General features: G+C 52.4%; 7 protein-coding genes across 7 annotated transcripts; 4 read left to right on the top strand and 3 right to left on the bottom strand.

The window, feature by feature from the left end:
- Positions 1-1,305: 1,305 nt before the first annotated feature.
- Positions 1,306-2,256, top strand: Z517_12380 (uncharacterized protein; the record flags this gene model as incomplete). The annotated part of the gene is made up of 1 exon (XM_013422794.1): positions 1,306-2,256. One exon carries the CDS (start codon positions 1,306-1,308, stop codon positions 2,254-2,256), a length of 951 nt encoding a protein of 316 aa, XP_013278248.1.
- A 1,988-nt stretch (positions 2,257-4,244) lies between these two features.
- Z517_12379 (uncharacterized protein) lies at positions 4,245-5,144 on the bottom strand (the record flags this gene model as incomplete). Its single annotated transcript, XM_013422793.1, has 1 exon — positions 4,245-5,144. The coding sequence occupies one exon, from the start codon at positions 5,142-5,144 to the stop codon at positions 4,245-4,247; it is 900 nt and encodes a 299-aa protein (XP_013278247.1).
- A 246-nt stretch (positions 5,145-5,390) lies between these two features.
- Positions 5,391-5,796, top strand: Z517_12378 (mitochondrial import inner membrane translocase subunit tim9; the record flags this gene model as incomplete). Its single annotated transcript, XM_013422792.1, has 3 exons — positions 5,391-5,398; positions 5,451-5,520; positions 5,602-5,796. The coding sequence occupies 3 exons, from the start codon at positions 5,391-5,393 to the stop codon at positions 5,794-5,796; spliced, it is 273 nt and encodes a 90-aa protein (XP_013278246.1).
- A 1,794-nt stretch (positions 5,797-7,590) lies between these two features.
- Z517_12377 (uncharacterized protein) lies at positions 7,591-9,493 on the top strand (the record flags this gene model as incomplete). The annotated part of the gene is made up of 2 exons (XM_013422791.1): positions 7,591-9,396; positions 9,449-9,493. The coding sequence occupies 2 exons, from the start codon at positions 7,591-7,593 to the stop codon at positions 9,491-9,493; spliced, it is 1,851 nt and encodes a 616-aa protein (XP_013278245.1).
- A 1,155-nt stretch (positions 9,494-10,648) lies between these two features.
- On the top strand, positions 10,649-11,182 carry Z517_12376 (uncharacterized protein; the record flags this gene model as incomplete). Its single annotated transcript, XM_013422790.1, has 2 exons — positions 10,649-10,723; positions 10,856-11,182. 2 exons carry the CDS (start codon positions 10,649-10,651, stop codon positions 11,180-11,182), a joined length of 402 nt encoding a protein of 133 aa, XP_013278244.1.
- A 1,360-nt stretch (positions 11,183-12,542) lies between these two features.
- Positions 12,543-15,231, bottom strand: Z517_12375 (uncharacterized protein; the record flags this gene model as incomplete). The annotated part of the gene is made up of 2 exons (XM_013422789.1): positions 12,543-14,801; positions 14,857-15,231. The coding sequence occupies 2 exons, from the start codon at positions 15,229-15,231 to the stop codon at positions 12,543-12,545; spliced, it is 2,634 nt and encodes an 877-aa protein (XP_013278243.1).
- A 4,785-nt stretch (positions 15,232-20,016) lies between these two features.
- On the bottom strand, positions 20,017-22,109 carry Z517_12374 (hsp7-like protein; the record flags this gene model as incomplete). Its single annotated transcript, XM_013422788.1, has 2 exons — positions 20,017-22,026; positions 22,083-22,109. The coding sequence occupies 2 exons, from the start codon at positions 22,107-22,109 to the stop codon at positions 20,017-20,019; spliced, it is 2,037 nt and encodes a 678-aa protein (XP_013278242.1).
- Between the last annotated feature and the right edge of the window lie 185 nt (positions 22,110-22,294).

Genomic DNA, 22,294 nt, shown 5'->3' with positions numbered 1-22,294 from the left:
TACTTGATTGGCAGCTTTCAAGGCAGGCTGTTGGTGCATAGTCATGAGTTCTGTTCAGCTGGAACTAGCTTGCTATCAGTGGACGATGTGTCTTTGCTGAGTCGAAGACGCAGAAATATACTTCTGAAGGGTTATAGGAGCAGGGCAGTTATAGCTCGGGTGAAATTGGGGATCATCGACCCTCGGATCTTCGGTGATGCTGCCAATGGGCAAACGGGATCGGTTCTGAAGCCCATCATATACTCTTCCCAGGCTTGCCACTGCACTTTTGTTATACACGAGATCCCAGCGGAGCAACAATTTCGAAGAAATATCAATCGCATGTCTTCTATTTTCCTTTTCTTTTCCCCTTTCAAGGACCCTTCCTCACAGTCCCGTGATTTTTAGCATGTTGTACCACGGCTCGATGTAAAATGCCTAGCAAGGACTCTTGATTAGCAATCCCCGTGTGTTGACGGTTCGCACCAATCAAGTCGACCGGTCGGCAAGAAAAGCTGATGTGTTGGCAAGAGCTGACAGGTCGCCCTCCCAAGCGTGCGCTCACCATCGCGGAGTGCGGCAAGCCAGTCGCTCTACTGGACTAAACTGCAAAAGAGGAGCAAAGAACAAGAGATGCACAGACCGACCGACCGACCGACCGATCGACCCGACCGTTTTTGAGGCTCGTGGGCGGGCAAAAAAAAAAGGTGACCTTGAAAGGATCTGGGCGATTGTCGATGAGGTGCATGCCCATCTAAATCATAACAAGTTCCGTCCCTCCCCTTCTTCCTCCCTCTTGTCCCCCCGTTTTATGTGACCTTTCTTTCCACCCCGCTTTTTCCGACGACCGCGAAAAACTGACGATAATTGTAATCTTCGTATTCACGACCGGAAGAAAAAAAAGTGGGTCGCTTGGTTCGTTCGTTGTGTTCGTCCGTCCTGGGCTTCTTCCTTTTTTTTCGGCAAGGGAAGCGAGTTCTCTGTTGACTGTCGGTTTCGATCTGGCAAAGCCCACCAAAAAATAAGAAGATACGAAAGGTACTGGGTACAGTACAAAACCCTCGTACGACACGCGCCGGGCGCCCGCCCCTCCCTCTCCCCCTCCCCGCACCCATTTCACGCCCGATTAGGCTTATCGATAGCGTGACTTCCAGCGCCGGCAACCTCCCCAATGCCAATGCCCATGCCGACATCATGATTCTGGTAAGTCCACACCACGCCACCCAATTAATCACCCACCATCGTGGAAGAGGCCGGCTTTTGCGTGTGATGCCATGCTCACTCAAAGGCAGGACTGTCCGCCGCCAGTGTGTCAAATTTCTCTCCATGTCCACGATCCAGCCTCGATGCGGTTGTAAATCGATTCCGGGCACACCTGTTCAGCTCGTAGCGTCAGGTCTGACCAGTCCCAAAACCTCGCCCAACAAGCCAGACAAAGAGGTTCCGGGGTTGTTTCGCAGCCTCATGTATTCCAGAAACACGGGCACCAGATCCGCCACCGCGGTGCAGGTCATTCAGGATGACGACGCTGCATCCACGGCATCCACAGCCGCCACCACGACCACCACAGATGCAGTACCACCCTTGACCAGTGAGACTTCGACCGACTCATCTGGGGCGTCTTCGGCAGACACAGATATGGCCAGTAGCATACTCGGAGATGGCTACATGCTGGAATCAGAAGATGGTGTGTTAACGGTGCCGTTCCGATATCACGAGGACGCCGATCTGCTCTGTCCGTTCCAGATCCTGGACTGCGATCAGGTGTTTGCAGACATCATCCACTTCAAGATGCATGTGTTTTCGCACTTCCGCGGACATGAATTGCCGACCTTTGCCACCTGTTTCCTGTGCGACAACAAGTACGTCTCGCGGCCCGAGGACGATCCGGCGTTGGCGTGGAACACCATGCTGTCCCATATGGTGCACGACCACTTTCGGCAGGGCCAACAGCTGGCGACGGTGAGGACCGACTTTGGCCTGATGAAGTGGATGTACAACCGAAGGATCATCAATGATCAACAGTTCAAGAGAACCCAGTTACTCCCTTACCAGACCATCCTCCCTGGCGCTGCCGGCACGTCGAGACGACAAGTTGTCCACATGGCAGAGTTACCGCATGCCCCCTCAGCATCGCCACCAGCAGCCGTCAGAGCTCACCTCGCCTTGTCAATGGGATACCAGAACGAGCCCTATACGATGAATGCCGGACGGAGGCAAGAAAGACGTCGACTCGATGCCACTCGAACCATGGTCCGAGCACACAGTTATATGTGACGCTTCACACCCTTGCCGAAGTTGCGCAGGTGAACGAAGTTGCAAAAAAAAAAAAAAAGAAAAAAAGAAAAAAAAAAAAGGGAAACGAGGAACGATTCTGAGCAACAAGAGAGCTCATTTCAAGCTTGGAAAGGCGGCCTAGGCACGACTGTGGCTGTGGCTGGGCTGGGCTCGCCTACCCACGCATCGCATTGGATCCTGTCGGGTACTGTTTTCTTTCAAGCTCCGGCGAAGGCGTTTGGTTCAGTGACTCGGGATTTCCTCCATATTTCGAGCGAGGACATATTCAGATGGGTTTTTTTCTCTCGAGGAGCAGATGAACAACCGAGGTTTGGAGCTAGGAAAAGGGGGCTTTTTCTTTTTCTTCCTCTTCTTCCTAGTGGGACGTTACTCACCGATTTACCATCTCCCTCTTCACTTCTTCCCCTCGCCAGCGAGTTTCATTTTGGGGATGCGGTTTTTCTTTTTGCAATAGTAATGGATGGCATGTTAAATAATCATGGGCAGGAGCCGCTTTGCTCACCGTCACGATGAATAGAGCCCCGCGGAAAGCTCTCTTCGTGGGTTACGGGATGACTTTGAGTGCGTGATTCAGTGAGGAAGAGCATCTCGTGTAATCTTAGCGGTGGGCTTTGGGTACCTTGTGCTTTCGAACCAAGTGGAAGGGAGGGAGGGAGGGAGGTGTGTTCTTGGCGACTCTCCCTTTTGTCGTTGTCCTGGTCGCTGTGTCTCGAAATGGAAAACCACATTTCTTTTTAAAAACACCCAAAAGACTTGCGCGAGACGAGTAGGTAGATGGTTCAACCATAAGTCATGCATGCCAATGTACAAGGTACTTCTCTCTGCAGTGGTAAGGCTGCAGATGGGGAAAAAAGGACACAAATATAAAACGTGGTGGTGAAGGCGGCCGCAACCCCCCTTCCAAGACTTGGTGGGATTGGTGTCTTGCGTCAATAATGGGAGGAATTATTAGTAACGGGCGGCCAGCATGTGGCGCAGCGGGCGTCTCAAGGCGTTCCGTCACCATGACCCATCAAGGGAGGATCTGATCTGCTGGATTTGTTTCCGGGCGAGCAGGGAGACGAAACGAACCAAAACAGATGGCTAAGACAGGAGGTCCTTCCAAGCACCAGAATAAACGGGCCTGATGTATCTAGAGATCTCAGAAGTACTCGGTTCCTGGGGATAAAAGAGAAAAGACGAATGAATCAGGGAAACAAGATGCTTTTGGAGAGCAGAGACAAAGATGACAGGGTGACAACCCCCTGATCAGCGCCCTGACTTGGTCTAGAACAACGCGTGTTGTAACGGCCAATCACTCTCTCAAGAGATGCTCGCGTGGTCCCATGGTCATGTTCGAGGTCATGCGCCTCCAATCCTTGTCGAGACATGCATCACAATCCTCTCTCATCACATACTGGTGTTGAAGGCTCTGTCGCTCTATTTTGGGCCTACGGACGAGGTTGACCCTGCCTGATATGATCTTCGGAATAAGTATTCAACCGTTTCCTAATGCCGGTTATACGTCGAATAATCTGTCTACATTTGGATCGCATACAAGTACATGGAAGAAGCGCGGCGGCGCAAAGCCGACTGGATGGGGCACCGAACGCGAAACCCACAGTGCCCAGGCAGTGATTGTGTACCGTTTCGGTATATCAGTGGTGAGACCAAAGGCTCTCCTGCGAAAACAACCGTTAGTCGTGTTCTTTGCATCCCCTTGAATAATTGACACAGGAACGACACTGCGATCAGACAGCAGTTGGTACAATTTATGCTTCCACAACGAGTTTCAGAACAGGTCTGTGTGAAATTGTGCTTCATCAGGCAGATATGGAACGGGCATGTCACAATAGAATGGGGGTGGCTTACCTCCACTTCTCAACAGTCTTCAGTAGCAACTTCTCTCAAGTGGTCAAAGATCGGAAGGGGCGCATGCTAACCCCATTTCCTTCGCACTTGGCAGGCATGTCTCTCCAAATTGGGGTTCATGTGATAGAGCCGCGGTCACCTGAAGGTCGCTTGAAGAAGCCATCCAGAGTCTGTTGCTTTGCATCATAGGGAGACGATCCCAGCCCGCCTCTTGTACGCTTCAGATCTTGGAGGTGATCTTTACTGTTAATGCCGTGAATGGTCATGGAACATCCCTTAAGCGGGTATGAAGGGATGTCCGTCGATGCCAAAGGCTGTGCCACCTGAGATTGATGGGCAAGTTCGGACGAGGGTCTCTCGATTGTAAGTTCCAAAAATCCGGTGTTGGTCCACGATGGCAGGTGTTCCAAGGAGCGGACACCCCAAGCCTCGACCTTCGGCGCTAGCGCAACAGTGTTGCTGTTAAATTTTCTCAGCAGTGTCCGCCACAGCACAGATAAAAAGAGGCCATGAGAAACGACCGCAACGCATTCCTGCGTTGCCGTTGTGGCATCCAATGCACCACGGGCAAAGTGTGGGAGGATGAAGTCGTCCAGAAACGATTCCGCCCTTCTCACCATAGTCTCGGTCGTCTCCTGAGGGCGAAAAGATTCATGTTTGGGGTTAAGTACCCCGGGGTCGAGATGCTGCAGCACTCTCCTCGAGTTCCATGGAACGAGCTCCAATGAGCCAAAGTCCTGCTCACGAAGCAGTTCGAGTTTCACGACTTTGGGGACAACTTCGGCGGAGAGCTTTGCGGCTTGGTTTCTGTGAAGCTCTTCAGCGGTCATGAAAGCTCGTTGAAGATCCGACGCGTAGATTTTGGTAAACCTCAAGTTACGGTGAGTGGTGAGATAATGACCCAGTCGTTGGGTCTGCAGGACACCATGGTTGGTCAACCTGGAGTCAGAGACCCCTGCAAGAAGCCCAGCAACATTATGCTCTGTCTCTCCATGTCGGATGAAAAATAGATGCATGGGAGTAAAGCCGTAAAGCCATAAAGCCGTAAAGCCAACGGATAGGTTGATGGCTTTGAGGACGACAGGAAAAGACAACAAAAAAACTAAGCCCAAACTTGCTCCACAGATCAGCAGATGGTAAAGGGAAAGTCTGCCGGGATCGAATTTCTGCTTCGCGGCAGGCGAGTTTAGGCGACTTCCTCTTCTCTGCAATATTGCATTTTGATAACCAGTTCTCTTATCTACATCTCTATTTCCGTCACAATGGACAGGTTGGTCTCTTGTTGCAATCGTCTTCGCGTGGACTCGCTGACGTCGTCTTAGCCTCACTCCCGCCGAACAGAGGGAGCTCAATGCTCGTATGGAGGCAAAGCAGCTGAAAGAATTCATGAAGGTAAGGATTACTACAGCCCATGCCATGACACAGATTTTCCCTTTTGACGGTTGATCTGACCTAACCTGGGCTCCATGCTAGACCTATTCCAACCTCGTCCAACGGTGTTTTGACGATTGTGTCAACGATTTCACAACAAAGTCACTGATCTCGAGAGAAGAAGGCTGTGTGATGCGCTGCGTGGATAAATTCCTGAAAGGCTCGGAGAGATTAGGGGCCAGGTTTCAAGAGCAGAATGCTGCCATGATGCAATCCGGACAGCTGCCAGGCCGATAAACGTCAACCTGCCAGCCATATTGGATTTACAGAGACACATTTGTACGATATGGGAAGGGTGTGTGCGGACAATTGGCACGACAACTGATTCGGACGTGTCGGCCTGGTATGGAATTCGGTCATGTTTGGAAAACGCGGTGACATCCTCAATCTGTTGAAGAGAGACTTGGGCGATCGGAGGGACGTAGGGCCATGGCTCCCACACACCACGTCTCTTTCCTCCCTTTCTCAAGAAAATGCAAGTTTCGATCCAGGATCAAAGGCATGTCATAATGTTGGTGCAAGTGAAGTCATTGGGGATTCGAGGGCAGAGTGTTAGCATGGATGAGTACGCAAGAAAAAGGGGCTATGTGGTTGATTGAGGTCCACCAAAGCGTGCCAAAAAAAAATGTGAGACTGCTCAATGAGGATGAAGTATTCGCCGATCCATTGCGGTTGCTCTACTGTTGTAAAAACCCAAGAGACTCTTGTCTGAAGATCATCTCAGTCACAAATTGACAAGACTCTTATTCGCAGCAGGGTGAATATCCGTGGCGTTGATCTTCTACGTCAGCGCCTCCCTAGGAGCAGCTGGGTCAAATACTACCGGTACAGAATTGTGGGATCAAACTGCGTTGCCACCAGCAGGTACCGGGCATCTGTTCAGCTTGACCAGAGTCCTGCGACGGTTCGTCAGATCTGCTGCACTGCAGGCCAATGGGGAAATGTAGAGGCTAGAGCGCCACAGTGAGGCGCAGGTGGTGTTGGGTGACAGAGTAACTCGATACGATGGCGCATTTGTACCTCGTACAGGTGTACAGGTGCACCGGTGTGCAGGCACGTAGGTACGAGTCCTTGGGCTTCGAGGGTTGGTTGTTGGTTGGCGGTGAAGCCATACGAGGCGTAAGCGGTTCTCAGACAAATTTCATGGCCTGTCCACCGCCCACGGCACTCCCCCTTTAACGAGCTTCCACTACAGCCGCTATTCGGAGGCTAGGGGCGTCGCCCATCAAACCCTTTTGCCCTTATGACTATGGTGGAAACGAACCCAAGCTCTTTCAGCTCCTTCCAGGCCTCACGTCCCTGGACTGGGGGTTCCCTCTTGTCGCTGCTGGGTGTCAGTCAAGAGCCAAGTGTTCCTGGTTAGGCGAGCTGCTAATTGGGGCTCCGTCCTCTTCCCGCCCTGCTCCCGCCCTGGACGAACGAGCTTCTATATCCCTACCAAGGAGGAATTATTGTATGGAGGCACGGGTAAGCCTTGCTGCTTTGTCGGTTCCACTCTCGCGAACTTCAACTCTATCCTGTCTTATTATTTCAGCTCGACTCAATTTTTTTCTCCTGGTCCCTCGGTGTACTCTCTACCTTCATTCGCCTGTTAGGGAGTGTATTCTTTTTGACGGATCTCGACTTCTCTGCCTTTTCCCATGCTATCTGTCGCCTGCTTCCTGCGCGTCTCTTAACTGTAGCTTAATCGCATCCCCCCCCCGCTCTCATCGTCGTGTCTGAGACACCTCGAACCGCCACCTCCACCAAATAGCGCTGCCTCACATCTTTGCTTCAGCCATTTACTGCGTTGGAAGCGTGTTCTCGACATTCCTTTTTCCACCCTCATTCATCATTGCCCTTGGGCTGGATCCAATCGGCTCCTCTACACGCTGTAAACCCAATGATCTGTTAGATCTGTCTGTGCGACCGTCTCAGTCTCCTTCCACCACTGACCTTTGTTCGCTTCGAACCATCAATTCGTCACCACCAGGGCACTTTGTCCTACGCAGCCTCCGAAGCCCGGGCTTTACAAAAAGCTACGAAGCTACCATGGCCAGCAACATCATCGGCAACAGGAATAGCACCCCGGAGGCGTCCAAAACATCTCTTCGGCCCCCCAGCTCCCGGACTATCGGCACATCCGGTACCCATACTCAAGCCGTCCGGACTTCAGCTGACATGTCTTTCGCCTCTCCTCTCTCGTCACGTTCCATACGCCCAGCCTCTGAAGTCTTATACAACCAACAATCTCAACAAGGCAGCATGGACGATTCAAGCAAGTTGGGAGAGCAGTGGATTCAGGATATTGAACAATATGAAACAATGTTGGAAGAGATGGCTGCGGCGACACTGGATCAGGACTTCAAAGACGAGTTGAGCGCGATTGAACAATGGTTTCAAGTCCTGAGCGAGGCGGAGCGCACTGCTGCCACATACGCCCTCATCCAGCAGACCACGCAAATGCAGCAACGATTCTTTGCTCAGGTTCTGAACCAGATGTCCAAAAGCCATCCGATTTCGGGCGTCCTCTCCCCAGCCAATTTTGGGGAAAAGGACGCAATGTCCAACCGGCTGAGCGACGCCATGTCCAAGTTGAATGTGGACGATCGGAGGACTTCTCTGACTCGACCACCAGTCTCCCCAGCCGGCAACAAGCGCAATTCGGGCTTGGATCAATCCACCATACATGCAATGTTTCCGGACGCTGTCGCCGCAATTCAGCAGCAAAAGGCCGAATACGCGCAACAAACAGGCAACCCGCACCCTTCCAACAGAAACAGTACGGTTGTAGGAGACCGCAGTTCCCTAGTGGCGCCCACTATAGCTGCTCCGAGAGAGTCCAAGGCAGATGCCATGAGCTGGCGGCAGGGCGGTGGAGATACTCAACAGCCTCCGATATCGAGACCCAAGTCATCATCCGGCCAACAGGGGCAGCATCAGCCAATGGGCCAATTTAGTCAACCTGCATCGTCTGGTGGCCTTCGTTCTCCGCGTCCTCTGGGCGGCTCGGGCGGTAATATTCAGAGCACTACATTGACCGCTCCGGATCCGGTATCTAGCGATATGCCCCTTCTGTCTCCTTATAACGTGGGCAACCAGAGTTGGGCTTCGATGACCAATACCCCCATGGTCCCGAACTTCAGCCAAGCTCAATCCCATACCGAAATGGTGGCCAACGCTACCGCCATGAAACTCGCCGCCTTGTCCACGGTCAACAACAGGATTGCCCTGGACGACGTCAAGAAATTTCGTCGTGCTCGGTCTAACGAACCTCAGCCACCGACGCAACCACCGCTGACCCCCGGGCTTGCAGCTTCTGGCATCCCGGGCATCAATACTATCATGGTAAATGATCACGGCCAAATCCTCAATGCTCAACAAGTTGCCGCCATTCAAGCGCAGCAGATCGCCGCTGCACAAGGACGCCGATCTCGACCTAATTCTCCTGGACTTCCATTACAGACGCCTCTCAGTCAAACCGCGTTTGCGTCTCCTCAACACAACGGATTCTTGGCTGCATATGATGGCGCACCCATCATGATCGGTGCAGGTATGCCGGGGCTAGTCCCGCAAACAGGCATATTTGGTGGGGGCGGCGAAGGGTATCTCTCCGATCACTCGGACATCACCCGGGGCAGGTCGCCCAGAGGACGCCGTGGGAGCTCCAAACCTCCTGAGGATCCCACTGACCCCAATCTGCTGAAAGATATCCCGACATGGCTCCGATCGTTGAGGTTACACAAATACACCGACAACCTGAAGGACCTGAAATGGGAGGAATTGATACAGCTTGATGATAAGGGCTTGGAAGCACGTGGTGTGAATGCTCTGGGAGCGAGGAACAAGATGCTCAAGGTGAGTGGATGGACTTGTCAAATAGGGGCGATGACGACTAATTTCATTGTAGGTGTTTGAGCAAGTCAGAGAAGCCCAAGCGGAAGGGAAGCTGTAGAATGGCAGTTTCCGTGGTGGCCACACAGGTCATCATCTGCTATCCGCCCGACGTGCGGCTTTGTTTTTCTGAACTTTGTAAACATTGGAGACATGGGCGCTGTGCTTGACTGGCGAGGAACTGTTCCGGGGCGACGAACGAGGGAATACTGGAGCTTGTTTCATGCTCTGAAACCCTCGATCGTCGGCTTGGTTCTGCGACGGATTGGCATTTTGACAGGATCAGAATCTCGAGTGAGCGGCTGCTGGTGTAGTCGCCACCACCAAAAGGCCGGCCGAACGAATTTCGTCCACCTCGTTTGGTCGGGCCAGGCAGGACCCTAGTAATTTCCAGTTCTTTTCGACCAAGACTGACCATGGATGGCGTGATGACTCGACGTCTTTTCTATATAGCGTGACGAGATAACCCATACCACCTACGAATCTTCTATGTAGAACATGCACACAACTAGGCCCAGAAGAAGCGATTGTACGGGCTTGATGTTCTCGTGGCTTTGCAAGAGTCAGGGGACTCATCTAGGCGTGAGTACTCTGTAGTTTTCTTGTGAGATGGTTAGAAGGGGAGGGTTCATTTCTGCGCTGCTCCTCTGCTTGATGTTCTTTGGGCCATGAGTTCCGCCTCCGTTGGCTGCGCTCAGAGAGAAAGAGAGAGAGAGAGAGAGAGAGAGAGAGAGAGAGAGAGAATCTTGCTACGATTGCTACGTATGCACTCGATCGGTCAATAATCACCATAGATGTATAGACACTTTATACCTCACATCTCGACGCGGTAGTGGTGGACAAGTTTCGACATGGAATGGGTGGTATGTAGTGGGATGGTAGTGGACTGCAGTGGATGAGATGAGATGGGATGCAAGGGAATGAGCCGAGACCCACTCCGCACTGAACTGGACCCTCTAAGCCGCGTTGGTGTGTATCTTTGATAGCGACTGAAAATCCACTGCACGTCAAGGTCCTCGTCCAACAGCCTTGTTTGCAGAGTTTCCAACGTCAACTTCTACACCCACCACCACCTCCATACTACGTACCGAACCTAGTCAACGAGCACGAGTCCTAGAAGCTCTTCCCAAAAGCTTCGCCCTTGGTTAGAGAGCGCAAGTGTCATACAATTCAAGAGTCGAGAGTCGAGCGCATCTCAATCGCTCAATCGTACACCATGGCGCCATCACCGCAAGAACTGTCCATGTTCCTGGACCCCTTGGTCCCAGAGTCACTTACACACAATACGCGGGTACGTCTGTTCTCTCTTCTTCTCATTTCCTCTTTCTTCCTACACTCCGCTCCCTCGCCCCCGCCCCCCTGGAAAAGGACCACCGCACAAGTATGGACCGACTAACATCCTTCTCTCCCGCCAAAAAACCAGACCCTCTCCAATATCCGCTCTATCGCAGGCCTCCTCCTCGGCATCGCCGCCGGCATCCTGGGCCTCGAGTCCCTAACCGGCTTCGGCTTCTACCTCGCGTGCAACACCCTGATCTCGGCGCTCTTCTACTTCCTCCTCGCGGGCGCTTCGCCGCAAAAGTACTTTGCCGGCACGGCCGGGTCGAGGGGCCTGAACGACTCCCCCAAAGGCGGGAGGAACGAGGGGTCGGGAGCGTGGCGCGAGATCTGGTTCGGGGGAGGACTGTTCACGGAGGCTCTGAGTGGGTTCGTGTTGGGTTGGGCGGGCGTAGGGGGTGTGATTCGATGATTCAGGTAAAATCAGATCAAATAAATAAAAATGCAGTGGAATGGAATGGTATTCCGATTGCGGAGGAAAAGCATGGAATTGAATTCATTTCTCTCTCTCTCTCTCTCTCTCACTCACACACACACACACACACGCACACACAGACGCGGCGCAGAGTTGCAACAGATTCGGACGCTGGAACACCCACGGAAAATGCCCACGGAAAATGTACAAGCAACCAGTCTTCACATGGCGTGGCTCATGCAGGGCACTCCATGTCCTCTTGCCCAACTCACTTGTCGCCAACCAACGGCAACAGGACCACCACCAACGCCTGGCAGAACCGGAAGGGCAGAAACCTGGTGAGAGCGGACCTCTCTGACATCTCCCACTGTATTCTGCGTTCCACTGTCTTTCGTCATCTCTGCCCTGTGTCTTCTCCTCTCTTCTTTTGGATCTCCGATCCGGACACTGTGCACAGTATACTGTTGAACGGTCCACGGTACACACGGTGTTTGTAGGTTGGATGAGGTGGGTCGTGCAGTCAGCCTCTATACGACTACACCTACGTTCTCACTACACGCACATCCCGAGTATGGATGAGCTTGACGACGTACCTCTCTCTTACTGAGTACCTCTTACCGGATCGCCCAATCGCTAAATAAGCCTTCTCGGTATGTGAGTGTGCGTAGAGACAGGATAGTGGCGCCTCTTTGAATTTTATTACCCAAGCAATTAATCCCAAGAGGCGAAAATCATATTCTACACACTGTAAAAGACAAACAGGAGAAATAGGAATGAATGAAGCTTCCTTTATCGGCAGCCTTGTTGCACTTGCAATGCATGATACCATTCATAATCAAGTAATAGTGAATGTTTCACATACCAACAGTCAAATTAATAAGGGATGCCCTTGACGAGTCCGGTGATCCTCTGCAAAGGCCAAACAAATCAAAACAAACCCACGCCCGTCTCGATCTCAGTGTCGGTCTCAATTTGCTCAACGCATGCATGGCAAATCTTCAAAGCATCAAACAAACGAAGCAATCCACGCCCAGCCAATTAGTCCCCCCCAGGAAACCCGGACAATAATCCGTGTTTCCACCCATACCTCCCCAATCCCGAACATCATATCGAGCCGAACGAACAGTCGAAGTACCTGTCCTCGTGCCCTCGAAAACCCATGTTGCCATAAATCCGCCCTCCGATGGCTGCTGCACAAAATCCCCCTTTCCATCCACTCGGTCACGATTCGTGAATGAAGTATCTGCAAGGCTCATTGATTGCACCAGCCCGAGGCTGAGCTCACAACATCTGCCGTCTCGCCAGGTTCGTTCGTCTGAGACTTCTCGTGTTGAAGAGAATTGCCTAGGACCTCGCACTAGAACCTCCCCCGACGTAGGATTCGTCCAGTCAATGATCGCCGCGGTTCCAGCCGAGTATTCTCCTTCTCCGTTTTCTCATCTCTGCCGTCTTTGTCGTCCTTTTCTTTGTCGTCGCTCTCGTTCTTCGCAGGCCTACTGGTGTCCCCCTCAGTATCCACCGACTTCCTCGCAGCACTAGAGCGTCGACTGGGTCGGCGTGCGCTGCCAGGTGTGGTCGCGGTCAGAGACCTTGTCGTAATCGTGGGAGATTGGATAGTGGATCGCCGGATAGTCACTGTGCTAGCATCCTTGGAGGCCCCCCCATCTATCTCAATGACATCGGATTGTTCTGTCGCCAAATCTGGTGCGTGTGCCACCTTTTCAGGTGCGCCATTCTTCTCGACATTGTTGGTACCATTTACCCGAATCTCATTTGCCTTCGCCTGATCGTCCTCGGCAGTTCCTGTCATCTGAACATCTTGGTCCTTGTCTTTCCGGTTTGACGGCTCTTGACCCGTAAGCTGCGCCTCCTGTTTATCCTCTTCTCTCTTAACTTGATTTGGCTGGGCTTGAGGCGAGGAAGCTGGAGGTTCAGGTCTAACTGGTGCATTCGAGGGTTGCTGGTGAGGAGAAGTAGTCCCAGTTCCCACGATTGTGATGGTGTCTCTGGACTGAGGTCGTGAAGTGACAACGTGGATGGTAGATGTAGGTGTCGGTAGAGCCGCTCCAGAAGGTGTTGATTGAGCATTGGTGGAGTCCTCGTTGCTTGGAGCGTCGATCGAACTAAAATCCCCTTGCAGACGTTTGGGTTCCGGTTCGACAGTTGCCGGTGCCGACGGCGCATTTACGCCCATCCAACCAGATCGGGCAGCCGTATGCGTTGTTGCAGGAGAGCTAGTAGCCGTTTGCGGGGTGGATTGTCCCCCGTTCTCGTTGCCCGCGGCACGATTTTGAGAGCCGTTTGTCGTGGCTGTGTCTGGACTTCTTTTGAGACCCTCTGACATGGTGGGACTATCGTCGGTGGCAGCCGGGCTAGGTCTGTAGCCGGCCGGTCTCGCCTCAGGGTCGACACTGAAAGACCCCGGGGTACCAACTCTCCCAAAACTCTGGACCTTTGTCTTAAGCTTCATCTTCAAGTTCTTTGGATCTGCCATTGTTCCTGCAGTGCCTCGGCCGTGGCGGAATTCAAACTCCTCGACCTCTTTAACTGGGACGCCGTATCTCTCCAACGCCTTGTCAAGACTACCAATGGTGCCTTTCGGCTGATCGTGGTTCTTAACAATGTGACATTGCAGACCATGCACCGTGCGCCAATCAATACGGGAACACCCATCGTGATTGCAGCGAAGGTACATCTCAACTGCTGGACCCGTCGGATGCTCTGCTGTGCCTCCCGGCCCATACGACGTCCAGACGCCACGGTTCAAGGTGTCGACTCTTTCGCAGTGGTGGTGTCGGTTGGCAAATGCCTCGGACATTTGGTACGGATGAGTTGTTGAGGGTGTACGTTTGCTGGCACTCCCGGTCTGCGGCGTCGAGTTGGAGGTGTTCGGAGCACCAGGATAAGAATGGAAATGATTCGATTCGACTCCATTGTTGGCTGGATGATTGGGAGTCCTGTTTGGATCTGAATCATTCAAGGGTCTCGACAAGGGAACGTGAGGCGCGGGTGGAGTTGCGGCCGTCCTTGCATTGATAGTGGCAAATCCCGATGCCGGTGGCGGGTTGATGGAAGCGAATCCAGAAGACGTGGTCGGTGGTGGTGGGCGGGTGTCATAGATCTGTCTCGGTGGATTGGGGTTTGTTGCTGGTGTCACAGGTGACTGGGTGCTGGGAATAGGTCGCTGCAGAGGGGAAGCCGGCCGTCCTACATGGTTCAGTTGCGGCCGTTCAGCAGGGGGTGGAGGGCCATGACCTGACCCGTTGGTCGTCATGGGTGGGGGTCCATTGGTTGGAGTAGTCGAGTACGATGAATGGTGGTACGGACGTGAGTAGGCTGAACTCGAGTCGCGGTAGAAGGAGTAGGAGGGAGCGGGCAGAGTGCTCTTTGCTGGTGGTGCTAGGTTCGGTTGCGGCGCTGGTCTCGACTGAACTGGATTAATGGCATCAGGCTGGCCTGGAGGACCAACCTGGTGACGCTTGGGAGGCGGGGGAAGGGTCGAGAGCGCGGGACCTGGCGGCGACATAGACGATGAGGATATGCTGCGGCCTCCTGGTACTGGTGAGTCGTCGGGTGGTAGTCCACGTTTGAGTCGTTTCAGCCGGCGTCGGAGATTCTGGAGACCCATTAGCCCTATCGACTCCACGCCCGCCCACCCAATCAGAACTTACATTTTCTTCATCCTCCAGCTCATGATCAAACTGGACGAAAGCGGCATCCTCTCTCCTTCGGCGTGCCTCAATTCTGGCATCCCTGCGTTGACGAGCTTCCATAATGAGAGCCCATTTCTTGTCTTGAAATTCTCGTCTGCGACGGATTTTGTCGTCTTTTCGAGCGCGCTTGGCCCTGAGCAAATCATATTTCTTGACGTTGTGGTCCTCGACGCGCTGGAGTTCATCGAGACGTGCTTGAACGGCATCGGAAGATTCCAAGGCGTGTTTTGATGCTGGCGGCGGCAGAGGAATCGGCGCGGTCAACGGGCCGGCGAATCGATATTCATCGCCTCCGCCAACAGAGACATCGCTGTCGGAAGATTCGGGATCCATCGGATCATGCACAGTCGGTGAGCGCTGAGGAGGTTGGGGGAAATTTCGAGGATGTTGCTGATATGGTGACTCCCACGATGAGCGCGAACGCTAGAAGCCCAAGCATTAGCGACCAAAATTGTTGATGGAAATGGGGTCGGTTTGCGGTTGACAAATCAGGAAATGAGAGGGGGAGGGAATGGATGGGTGAAGTGAGTGAGTGAGTTCTCAGCACCAGAGGGTCACGTCTGAAAAGTACGTCGGGTGAGAAAGAGAAGCCACCGTTCCCCCCAATCAAGTCACATCTCGTATGTGAAGTTTTTGGTTTTTCCCACACCAGGTCTTCGACTCGATGAGTAGTGCGTGGTGGATAAGATGCGAACAGGTCAGGAGTATTCGGAAAGGGTTAAGGAACGGATGCCCTTGGTGGTGCCAACGATGGGCAAAGAAACGCTAAGTAGAGACAGGAAAGACGCCAGTCCGGGTGATGCAGTTGAATAGCACCAAATAGGATTTGAAGGTGGTTTGTGAAAAGATGGCGATTGGTGAGAGGCGAGAAAGAGGAGTCGAAGCGGAGTGGGATGAGTAGGAGACCAAAAAAGGCCGCGCAGGTATTGAAGCCAGACGCCAAGAGAAACGAGGAGCACAGTTTGGAGTTTGATGGTGGAGGCAGTGCCCGACAATTCTCGTTGGAGGAGGGAGGAGAGGGGGGTCGCCCGATAGCCTAGCCAGCCTCGGAGGCTAGCAGCCTAGGAGCCAGCAAAGCCCCAAAGAGCCTAAGGGCTTAAGGGCTACAAGTACTCGGACAGGTTCAGCCGCGGTCGCCTGCAGAACCCGCCGAGCCAACCCTTGTATTCGAAGCCCCGGTGACTGCATCCCCTCCCGCCTTTGACACGCGGACAAGCGAGCATAAGTGGCCACCGGCCAAAATATCGTCACTGGGTTCAGGTATCGCTCCATCCTGCATTTTTCTCTGGATCCGGTGGCGGTATTTTCCCTCTCCTTGGAGTTTCTTTTCCGGTCGTTTGACAGGAGACAGGAAGAAGTTTGACAGCCGATAATTGACAGTGGTTCAAGGTGGCCTGGTTTGAGATGGACAGGTGGCGTTGACAGACGCAACAAGAGCACAACGCAGTATTTCATTGCTTTTTTTGGTTTTCCCTCTTCCCATAAACCAGAGGGATAATGCAAGTATGTTCCGAGAGCTTGTGCATAAACGAATAGTGCAGGAACAGTGCTGAGAAATAGAAGATAACAGGATTCTCACATACCTCAGGCCCGATATCGTGCGAGACGTTACGCGCTGATTCTGATGGATGTCTCGCGAACATACCGACGGTGAACCAACGACTATTTGTAGAGGTGTGCAGACGATTGAAAGAAATATCAAGACAAGTCGAGGAGCAGGAGATACTGAACGCGACTCAGGCTGGGATGCTGACGACCACCAAAAAATTAAATCGAGGTCGGAAGCGGCATTGGCATGTGGACAGTAATTGCGTTCGTCGACAAGAATATGGTGATACGAAGAGGTTGACAAAAAATCCAATGGTGTACAACAATAGAAGCTGTCAATAGACAGGAAGCAGTAGAGCGGATTAATTGCGAATAACTTTGCTCTGGAGAGACGGGAAGGTGGGCGGACGGGAGAGGAAATGGAGAGAAAGGAAGAGGGAAATCGAGTAGTACAAAGGGAGAGTAGAAAAAGGGAGAATTGAGGAAAGCCAGACCAGACAAGAGAGGCCAGAAGAGAAGATAGCGAGACAGACACACAAGACAGACAGAGGAAGATGCAGAGTTACGAGAAAAAGGACACTAAATGAACGTAGGATAGGCACAAGAGCAGAACAAGCAGTAAGCTATTGGTCACAATGGGGAAAGCCCAAGGCTAAAACGTTAACAAGAAGCGAGAAAGCATTGTTTAGAGTACGTCGAAGCGACGCGGCCGAATAGTAAAAGTGGATAAATGATTGATAGGATGAGCGGGCATAGGTTGGTAAGTGGTTAGCTACCTACGAGTTAAGTAGGTGTGGGCTGAGCTACGGGCTACAGGCCAGAGGCTACAGCCTATGGGGGTTACGGGCTATGGTTTGACACGAAACAACTTGGGAAGAGGGGGGGTGGAAGTAAGGTCAAGGAAGAGGGGGGTGAGGCAGTGTATTATGTGGGTGGATGCACAGGAAAGAATTGAGGGAAGCGGGTTTCTCGCTTGACACTGGAGTGGCTCTTGTTCTGTTTTTTCTTCTTCACCAGGTACAAGAGATTATATTGAGGGGGATTCATGTGGCTGAAAGGATAAAAGAGGGAGTACCTGCCTGGGTATGTTAGTGCTTGGCTAACTAAAAAACTGCGATTGACGAGATTGAGTTGGATCGAAGGGTACCGGGTACATAAGGGAGCCCCGTCATCCTTTCTCAAGCTGGGAGGGGGAGTGGATAATACTCGTACTCAGGTACTGGGATGGGGTTTCATGAATAATAGGGGCGTGGGAGGGGGGCCACAGACTGCCCAAGAGGGATATCTACCTACCTAGAACTAGACTATGAGTGAAGAGAGACGCCTAACCTCGACCCATTCTAAGCTACTCCAGGTAATACCTACACACTCATAGAGGCACTTGGGAGTCCAGGTTCGTACCCAGAGACCTAGGGATCCATGCCTAGAACTTTTTTCCAAGGGATCCCCCTACCCCTGTAATGTGTAATACCTCCCGTACTAGGTAGTCAGGTATCTAATGACTATAACCCGAATCAGCCTTTGACATAGTATCCATCCTTCATCCTTAGACAGGTACTTGGCAGCTAACTAGTCACTTATCTAGTGTTTACGTGAACTCGCCTCATTACTATTCCTATCACATTGAAGAGAGAGAACATGGAAGTAGCCAGTTCAACGCTTGATACCCATCGCGTATACCACCACACCACCCGCCTACGACCTCAGGAGGGACAAGGCAGCTAGGCAGGCTCTTGTGGCACTTGCTCCCTCCGTCATCATCCCCTGGGAATACGAGGGGGGCCGCTAATTTCTGTTTTTGTCGCCAGATATAATCTCCCTGTTGCTGATATGGCTGATGATAATACGCAGGGAATCTGCTATCGGGCAAATCACATCACGGCATTTGTAAGTTGACAAGCCGAAACACAGCTAGCCACGCACCACGCAACGCGACCACGCAACCATATCGGACCTCGTACTCTGTTCTCTGTCTCCCCTCTCCACAATCCCTCGTGCGTATGTTTTCACAACCAATATTATTATTATGTGGGCTCACCGAGGGCTCCTCGCCTCTCCTCGTAACAATATATGGTTCAAGATGCGCCGTATACTCCGTTCCGTGCTCCTTCCTTCCTCCCCTTTCCCCACTCTGATCACGTTTCATCTCATATCGTTTCGTTTAACCCACTTTTAGTCGGCCGACTTGTCAATGTATCAAAGAAACTTTTGTGACTGCGTATCGTATCTCAATTCCCCAAAATCCCTCTATGAGGATCACCAGCTTCGGCCGCTTTCTGAACTTGTTTCGTCTCGTCTCGCCATTTCTCATCACCACGTTACCACTTCACCATCCCACATTTACGACTTTGGAAGAAAATACTCAGTTAAAATGTGCGTGCCGACCCCCGTGGCCGTCGCCGTCGCCATCAGCCGCCGCCACACCCCCTTCTCCCCGGTTATTTCCCCTTTTTTTCCTATAAAAAAATCCTACTCGTGTACCCTGCCAGGGCTCGTAGGATCGTTCGCTCCGTGGGGCCTTTCGCGGCGTATGATGTGTCGTCAGCTTTTATCCCCACAAAAAGGGCCTCGAGTCAGACAGTCTCCCCGTACGTCCCATCCCTGGATGATCCATCGCGTGCCTACCCTACACCCTACTCGTGGATATCTGGTCATATACACCCGAAACGAGTAAAGGTACTCGGTATACATGCGCCGGTACATACACACACACAGACCCGCAAGTCGAAGGAGGAGAAGAAGGAGGAGGGGCGCCTCGTTCCGCGGTGATTGGCAGTCTTGCTTATGCTATACCTACATACACCCAAGTCTTCCGAGTTACCACATGCTCTCTCTTAAACGAGTAGAGTCAACCCACCAATTCCCTCTTTAAGTCATTCGCCATGGGATTTCTTTCGCCGCCCCCACAGGCCGCATTGTCCGATGAGAGAGTGCGGCCGTAGGAATTGTCATCTTTCGTTTTATTATCACTTGCTCGTCGTCGAGTCCCGTAATCAATCCGCCACGGCAGCAATAGAAATAATACTCGGTAGTACGAGAGGAGATTTTGTTTTTCTATTTTCACACAAAGGCATTACACACGCTATGTATGTGCTCGGCCACCCTCACCGCTCTGAAAAAGGCTAAGGGGCCTCCGTATCATGCCCATCATGCCCCCCCGTCCCGTCTCTCTACAATAAATAGGTACATCCATCTTCAACCCTTTCGCCTCAACAAAGACCAAAACCCCCCCGGCCTCCCGGTATGTCCCGCTCCTGCAGTCATTCCCTCAGGCCAGCAAAGCATGTAATAAAATTCCGAACACTCCATCCATGCTCCCTTCCAACACTCGTGCATGGAAGGTCATGCCGCAGCAGTAGTAGTAATGTCCTCGTCAGCAAGCCGTTCGTCCCCTTCCCAAAGGGCAAAACTAATACATGTTGAGAACTCTGCTCCCGCGATGATGATGGCAAGAACGTCGAACAAGAGATCGGCCAATATCCGGCGTAACAAAATGAAGTCGAGTACAGGGATATCATTAAAATACAAGTTGCTTTTGGGGACCCACCATATCCATCTTCACTCCATCTTTCACGGCTTCTGTTCGCCGCTGGACGAGCCCTGCTGTGCGCCGGCATCCCCACCCGGCGGCGTCTGTTGTGACTCCTCGCGTGCCTTGTGCATCTTGTCAAACAAGCTAAGGGCTGCAGTCTGGAGTTCGTCGATCTTGGCCTTCATCTCCTCAGCCGTGGCGGTGCCCTCACCCGTCTGGTTCTTTGCAACGTACTCACGGAGAGAGGCAATCTTCTCCTTGATCGTGTCGGCTTCGGACTTGTCAAGCTTGTCTTCAAACTCCTTCAATGCCTTGTCCGTGTCATTGAGGACACTATCAGCTCGGTTGGCGGCCTCGATCGCAGCCTTGCGCTCCTTGTCTTGCGCCCCGTATTTCTCGGCGTCATCCACCATGTTCTGGATCTCAGCGTCGGAAAGACCGGAGCCCGAGGCGATGGTAATGGACTGATCCTTGCCGGTCGACTTGTCCTTGGCGTGGACATGGACGATCGAGTCGGCATCAATATCGAAGGTGACTTCGATCTGAGGAACGCCGCGGTGTGCCGGGGGGATACCAACCAACTGGAAGTTGCCCAACAGCTTGTTATCCCGGACAAGCTCACGCTCGCCCTGGTACACCTTGATCTCCACAGCCGTCTGGAAATCGGCAGCAGTCGAGAAGATCTGTGACTTCTTCGTAGGGATGGTGGTGTTACGGTTGATCAAACGTGTGAAGACGCCACCAAGAGTCTCGATACCCAGAGAGAGGGGGGTGACGTCCAGCAGGAGGACATCCATAACCTCACCAGCGAGCACAGCTCCCTGAATTGCAGCACCAATGGCGACAGCTTCATCAGGGTTGACAGATTTAGCCGGATCACGTCCGAAAATGCTCTTGACAGATTCAGTGACCTTGGGCATACGTGTCATACCACCAACGAGAATGATTTCTTGGATGTCCTTCGCTTGCAGGTTGGCGTCTTTCAGAGCCTTGCGGACAGGTTCAATGGTCTTCGCAATAAGTGGGTCAACCATCTGCTCGAGCTGAGCTCGGGTCATCTTGATGTTGATGTGCTTGGGACCAGATGCGTCAGCAGTAATGAAAGGTAAGTTGATGTCTGTCTGAATGGAAGAAGACAGCTCGATCTTGGCCTTCTCGGCAGCTTCACGAATACGTTGAATGGCCATGCGATCGTTGGATAGATCGATACCCGACTCCTTCTTGAATTGTTGGACGAGGTGGCGGACGAGGGTAATGTCGAAATCTTCGCCTCCCAAGTGGGTGTCACCGTTGGTTGACTTGACCTCAAAAACGCCCTTCTGGATCTCGAGGATAGAAATATCAAAGGTGCCACCACCTAGATCGTAGACAGCGATGATGCGATCATCTTCCTTCTCGAGGCCATACGCGAGCGCAGCTGCGGTAGGCTCATTGACAACACGAAGAACATTCAACCCGGAAATTTGCCCCGCATCTTTTGTGGCTTGACGCTGCATATCGTTGAAGTAGGCAGGAACAGTGACGACGGCATTCTTGACGGGCTTGCCTAGGTATGCTTCGGCAGTCTCCTTCATCTTGGCCAGGACCATACCTCCAATCTGCGACGGCGAGTATTTCTCGCCGCGAGCTTCAAGCCAGGCGTCGCCATTGGTGTGTTGGACAATCTTGTAGGGGACTTCCTTGATATCCCGCTGGACTTCAGGGTCTGAGAACTTCCGACCGATAAGTCGCTTGGTCGCGAAAAGTGTGTTTTCAGGGTTGACGACAGCTTGTCTCTTGGCTGCAACACCGACGAGACGCTCACCACTCTCAGTGAATGCCACAACAGAGGGTGTTGTTCGGGTGCCCTCGGCGTTTTCTATTATTCTTGGTTGTTTGCCTTCCATGACCGCGACGGCCGAGTTTGTTGTTCCCAAATCAATACCAATGACTTGGCCTTTGACTTTTTCCGACGATTCGGGAGCGTCGGTAGAGGCATACCGTGAAATTATCGACGATCGAGGGGCTCGAATCTGGGAGAGGCGGGAGAAGGGGGCAGAGCGAGGAAGCTGGGTAGATTGGTTAGAGGATAATTCCATGATGAAGCAGTAGCATTCGGACTTACAGCTCTGGACATCCTTGACGCGATCATGATGATCTCGGTATAAGAACACAACAGAGAAGCAACGGAGAAGAGCAGGAGATGGGCAAAGTCCTGGAAACCGGGGATGAATCTAGAGACGTAGAGGATGGGATGGGACAGGATAGATGAGCTCAGGATGCAAAGTAGAGGCAATATGTACGAGGACAAATAACGGATGGAGAAAAAATCTCTCT

The sequence above is a fragment of the Fonsecaea pedrosoi genome (genome assembly GCF_000835455.1).
Source record: "Fonsecaea pedrosoi CBS 271.37 unplaced genomic scaffold supercont1.9, whole genome shotgun sequence".
NCBI classification, from domain to species: Eukaryota; Fungi; Ascomycota; class Eurotiomycetes; order Chaetothyriales; family Herpotrichiellaceae; genus Fonsecaea; species Fonsecaea pedrosoi.
Note: the sequence above shows the minus strand (reverse complement) of the source record. Positions and strands in the feature narration are given on the sequence as shown.